Here is a 4,844-nt window from a genome sequence, read left to right as displayed (position 1 = left end):
TACGGTCATACATAAAAATGTATTAAAAAATCTATGTGAAATTCAAAAGCTCACTATACTAAATAAAGGAGATAGAAAACATCTAGTACTCTTGCACACTACAAAAGTTAATTCCTCTATTTGGTTATAAATGCCGCATTGACGGAGGATGCTCTGATTGGTTACCCAACATTTAACTAATGGCTCTAAATTCTGGATAGTCACCGATGAAATTGTCATTTAAGAAGTACAGGAGCTTACTTGTGAAATTATTCACACCATGGAACTGCTGAACTGTTGTAAGCTAGCTAACTGTAGAAATAATTGCAATGTCCACCGTATATATATATATATAAGTCATTTTCTGAAGCTTAAAGGATTTGAACCTGGTGTTATATATATAATGTGAAGTAGTACTGCTATAAGTTTTTATGTCTAATAAACATTATATCATTAGATCTCTTAATTTTTATTTGTATTGTCACAGTGCTCTGTATTCTTATATTCTGCATTTACTTTAATAGGCTTAGCGATTGTTATGAAATTAAAGCTGTTGCAACATTTATACGTTTTCTGTACATTTATAGATAATAAAGACTGTTTTGTTCTCCATACATTAGTACCCTGGAACAGAAAAAGATAATATAATTTAACCTGTTCCTATATTGATATCAATCTAAACGAATAAATAAATAATTATACGGTAAACAGTACAGTTTTGTGTTAGCACGTTATTTCTTGTAATTGCAACATTTTGATAAATAATGGTATAGAAATTGCTTCTCATAGTTTGAACACACGTGGTGTGTACTACTGATCACTCGTGCATTAGCCTGTGGACTATAGTTTAGGCCTAAACGTTGGGGTGTAAATTTATAGTTATCTTTAGGTATTTAAGTTAATAAAGTAATATAGTAATGAGAATAAGTAAAAGCTGATTTTAATTATCTTTTGAAAAATTATATAAATTTTTATATGTATGTTTTTTCAGAAGAAGTAAGAACTGATTCTTATTTAATTCCTCGGTGATTACATTTTTCTGTGCACTTAGAATCATTGAATGAACGTCGAAGTTGAAGTGAATTTTAGTTTTCTGGATTTCAAGAAAATCTTTAAACATGGGAAATGTGTTAGCCTCAAGTTTTTCACCATCCCCAGTAACACCACCAGCACCTCCAACTGGCGCCCCTCCACCTCCTTCTGCTGGTGATAGTTTTACATCTGATGAAACTGTAAAAGTAAATGGCCTTAATCCTGGGGCCATAGAAGATTTGCATAAAAAATGCAAAGGTAAGGAGGTGAAAGTAAATTAGAAAATTAATTGTTTTTATTAAATATTTAAAATAATGAAAGTTAAAAACTATAGTCACATAATCATAACCTATGGATAGCATAGCTAGAGTCGACTTGGTCCTTTCAAGATTGTCCTTGTAAATGTAAGTTGTAACATTCAATGTTTGGAGAAATAAGCATTTGAATTAAACCAACCATTTTTCGGGAAATCATCGAATTCTCTCTTAAACTCTTGTAAAATGCTGGCATCTACTATTGCTGATGGCAACTGTTTCCATAAATCAATCACTTAGAAATATAAAACTGTCTTAAATGAATTCTAGCCTGTCATTTTTCAGAATTTTAAAGTTATGTCCTCTCTCCAAGTTGTAGTGCCTTCAAAATACAGCACAAAGAAATTTGACTAATTTATAGTCCTTTATGATGAAAGTTTATCTTCTTATTCTTCCACATGATTTCATAAACATCAATAAGATCACCTCTTACCCATCTTTTCTCGAGAGAAAATAAGAGTTTGAATCTGTTAAATTACAAGATAATCCTTCGATTTTTGGAATCATCCTACTTCGCATGCTTGTCCTTGTTGATAAAAGAGTAGCCCAAGAGTTGGTGGTGGGTGGTAATAACTAGCTGCCTTACGCTGCTAAATTAGGGACAGCTAGTGCAGATAGCTCTCGTGTAGTTTTGCACGAAATTCATAACAAACCTATTTAATATCCTTTCTTAGATAAGTAGACCAAAATTTTACACAGTATTCTAAGTGAGGACTAACTAGCTATTTGTATAGAGAGTTAATTACCTCAGTTGACTTGTAATCAGTATGTTTATAAATACACTCTCAAATTTTAATTAGTTTTACTAACAGCAACAAAGCTCTACCTTCATTGTGTCAGCAACCTATCCACCAATACGCTAAGATCCTTGATCGAGAAATTGGTGAAGTTTATCGATGGTATTAAAGTTTAGAATTTGCTGTGAGGATGCTGCTGCAATTTTTCACAGGGATTTAGACCATCTGACAGATTGGGCAAATAAATGGTACATGCATTTAATTATGTTAATTGCAAGGTAATATATGTGGTCTTTGATAATTTAACTTTTAAGCCATTAATACTACTTTGATGGAAATCAACTCAACAGTTTTATGGTAGAAAAGGATCTTGATGTTTTGTCAAACATTTCGTGAAGCTTTTCAGGCAGTGTGCTGTTCTCAGTTGGAAAGTGATTAGGAGTTTGAGTTGCATCTACAATAATACTAAATATAACATTATAAACCAAGGGAAGATATTATTTCTTTTTAAATAACCTTGCTTAGGCCTCATTTCAAGAATTACATTCAGTCATAGGATCCTTACCTTAAAAGGGATGTTGAGTACGTGTAAAGGGTTTATAAAAGGGCTACTAGGATGATCCCTGGTATGGAGGGACTGTCATATGAGGCCAGGTTAAAGGTTCTTAAAATTATTCTATTTTGAGAAGAAAAAAGGTTAGACAAGATCTCATTGAAGTATTCAAAATTATAAAGAGAATAGATAGGATATAGAATTAAATAGAAGTCATCTGCAAATTCGGCAATTATATTTTTTGAACAAGGGGTCATCCTTTGGAATAGGTTGCCTTCAAACATGGTAGATGCAACAGGATTAGGAGAGTTCAAGAAAAGGCTTGATGAGTACTTAAAAATCAGATTTGGATATAGACAGATTGGTGTTTGATGAAATGAAGGTACAGTCAAGATGGGCCAAGAGGCCCCTTGCTGTCCTCAAATGTTATGTATCTAACAGATGGTAGTAGTTTCTTATGGTGTTTCTCACACCTCTAAATTATTTTGGAGGTGTGTTTCCGGGAGTAGGACTGGCATCCTAGTCCGGACACCGAGTGAGCATGTTTTGGTGTGACGGGGATTCGAACCTGCAGATTGCGAGTCGAGCGCCCTAACCACCTGGTCATGTCGGGCACTAACAGATGGTGTGGTCATATATCACTCCAGATTTTTCAAGACTTGCAATCTATACTGTTCCTCAAAAATATAGAAAGGATACATAAATGAATTGTGCCACTGAAGAAACTGAAAGGATAGAATACTGTTCAAATATGCATCTTTAAATTTTATCTTTTTTTTTTGTATGTTTTTTTTTATTCTGTGTTTGTTATTACACCTGGCAGCTCCTGTATTAAGCAGGAACAATATGTCTCGACTCTTATACATCTCTTAGAACATACCAAGCGCCACCTAGCCATAAAAAACTGGTCTTATGACCAAACCTTTCAGTTGATTGTTGTGCTCCCTCAACTTGGTGGCCAGACTCGACTTTGGCTGTGTTAGTTTCCTGGAGCTAAATAAGAAGCAGTTAGCATTTGCTGATGACCCCTCTGCACTTGCTCCTGGCTACTTTTGTAGATTAGTTTTCCAAGACTTTCTTCACAAGTGTATTGCTCAACTAAACAGTGTTGTTGCTCATTTTATCGTTGCTTAAATCATCTATAAAAGAAAATCCATTCAGCCACTTGGTCCCACAAACGCATTAGCATATTCAAATAACAGAACTTTTGCAACTATGTTGAATCTAAATTGCTTGAACAATCACAAAATGGTTACTTCAGATGTGTTGGCATCTATGTATTTGCTCTGAAATGCAGACAACAACCTTAGTACTACCACTAGTTTCAATTGCCTACTCTTTTCTTACTGTGCTAATGACTATTCCAATGGGAAACTGAATAGTAGTTTGTTCATAATTGCAGAACAATACTGGGATTTCAGCAACTCTTGCACATATAACTATTTGAGTGAATGCTACCTGCTTTCTGGACAGTTGGCTCCATCACCACATTACATAATGAAAATTCACTGGTCCTCATGTGTAGTATACCATGGAACACTACCTTTCTATTTGGAGTTACTGTCATTTCCTTTGCAAAATACTTTCACACATTCCTCTGTTCCTGGTTCTGATCTGGTTGTCATTTGATTACTTTTATTCTGAAACATAATTCACATGTTGCACGGAAAACTGAGTGACAATTTCTGCAATAAGTCCATCACTAGGATTCTAATGCCAGATCCAAAGTAAAAAATTACTACCTTCATTCTGTTATTGACATCACTTATACATAGGTGGAAATAACGTCTCCATTTTTACGTAGCTTATCATCATTTGCCAGAATGAAGTCAGTATTAAGTGGCCTGAGTGATGGCTTCAGTTGGATTGTCTAATACATAACTAAGTCACCCACTGTTGGGCGGATTGGGATGGCTAAGTGGCCCGGGACTGGGATCACGGAGTGGCCCTGGACAGGTTTTCTGTTAAGCTTTTTATTCCGATGATTTACCGCTCTCAAAACTCACGCGACGTCCCTGTTCCGCATTCTTATGTTTCTGCTACATGAAAGGATGCTTTTCATGTGATATTGTCATTTTAATAAAACGAAAAATAAATCATAAAGGTTGAAATGTGTCATAACTTTCTAAAATCGCACATTCAAATATAAGAAAGCGAGTAAGTTCATTCCTGTGTCTTTCTGTGGCCTATTTGAAAAATAAAAACATATAGCTTTTCCCTCTCATGAGT

The 4,844-nt window shown here is 34.7% G+C and overlaps 1 protein-coding gene across 2 annotated transcripts in view; it reads left to right on the top strand.

Moving 5' to 3' along the window:
• The first annotated feature begins 561 nt into the window (after nt 1-561).
• The window catches only part of LOC106472620 (mitochondrial import receptor subunit TOM40 homolog 1-like), an 18,141-nt gene continuing 13,858 nt past the window's right edge, over nt 562-4,844 (top strand). The window contains exons 1-2 of one of the 2 annotated variants that reach the window (XM_022401169.1): nt 562-682; nt 1,031-1,269. In XM_022401169.1, coding sequence (XP_022256877.1) covers nt 1,098-1,269 — 172 coding nt within the window. In that variant the 5' untranslated portion in view covers nt 562-682; nt 1,031-1,097. Of the gene's footprint in view, nt 683-970; nt 1,270-4,844 lie in introns of both variants that reach the window. The other variant, XM_013933271.2, reaches the window with a different exon arrangement.

Source organism: Limulus polyphemus, unplaced genomic scaffold (genome assembly GCF_000517525.1).
Source record: "Limulus polyphemus unplaced genomic scaffold, Limulus_polyphemus-2.1.2 Scaffold5472, whole genome shotgun sequence".
Lineage (NCBI taxonomy): Eukaryota > Metazoa > Arthropoda > Merostomata > Xiphosura > Limulidae > Limulus > Limulus polyphemus.
This window is presented reverse-complemented; position numbering and strand designations above follow the sequence as displayed.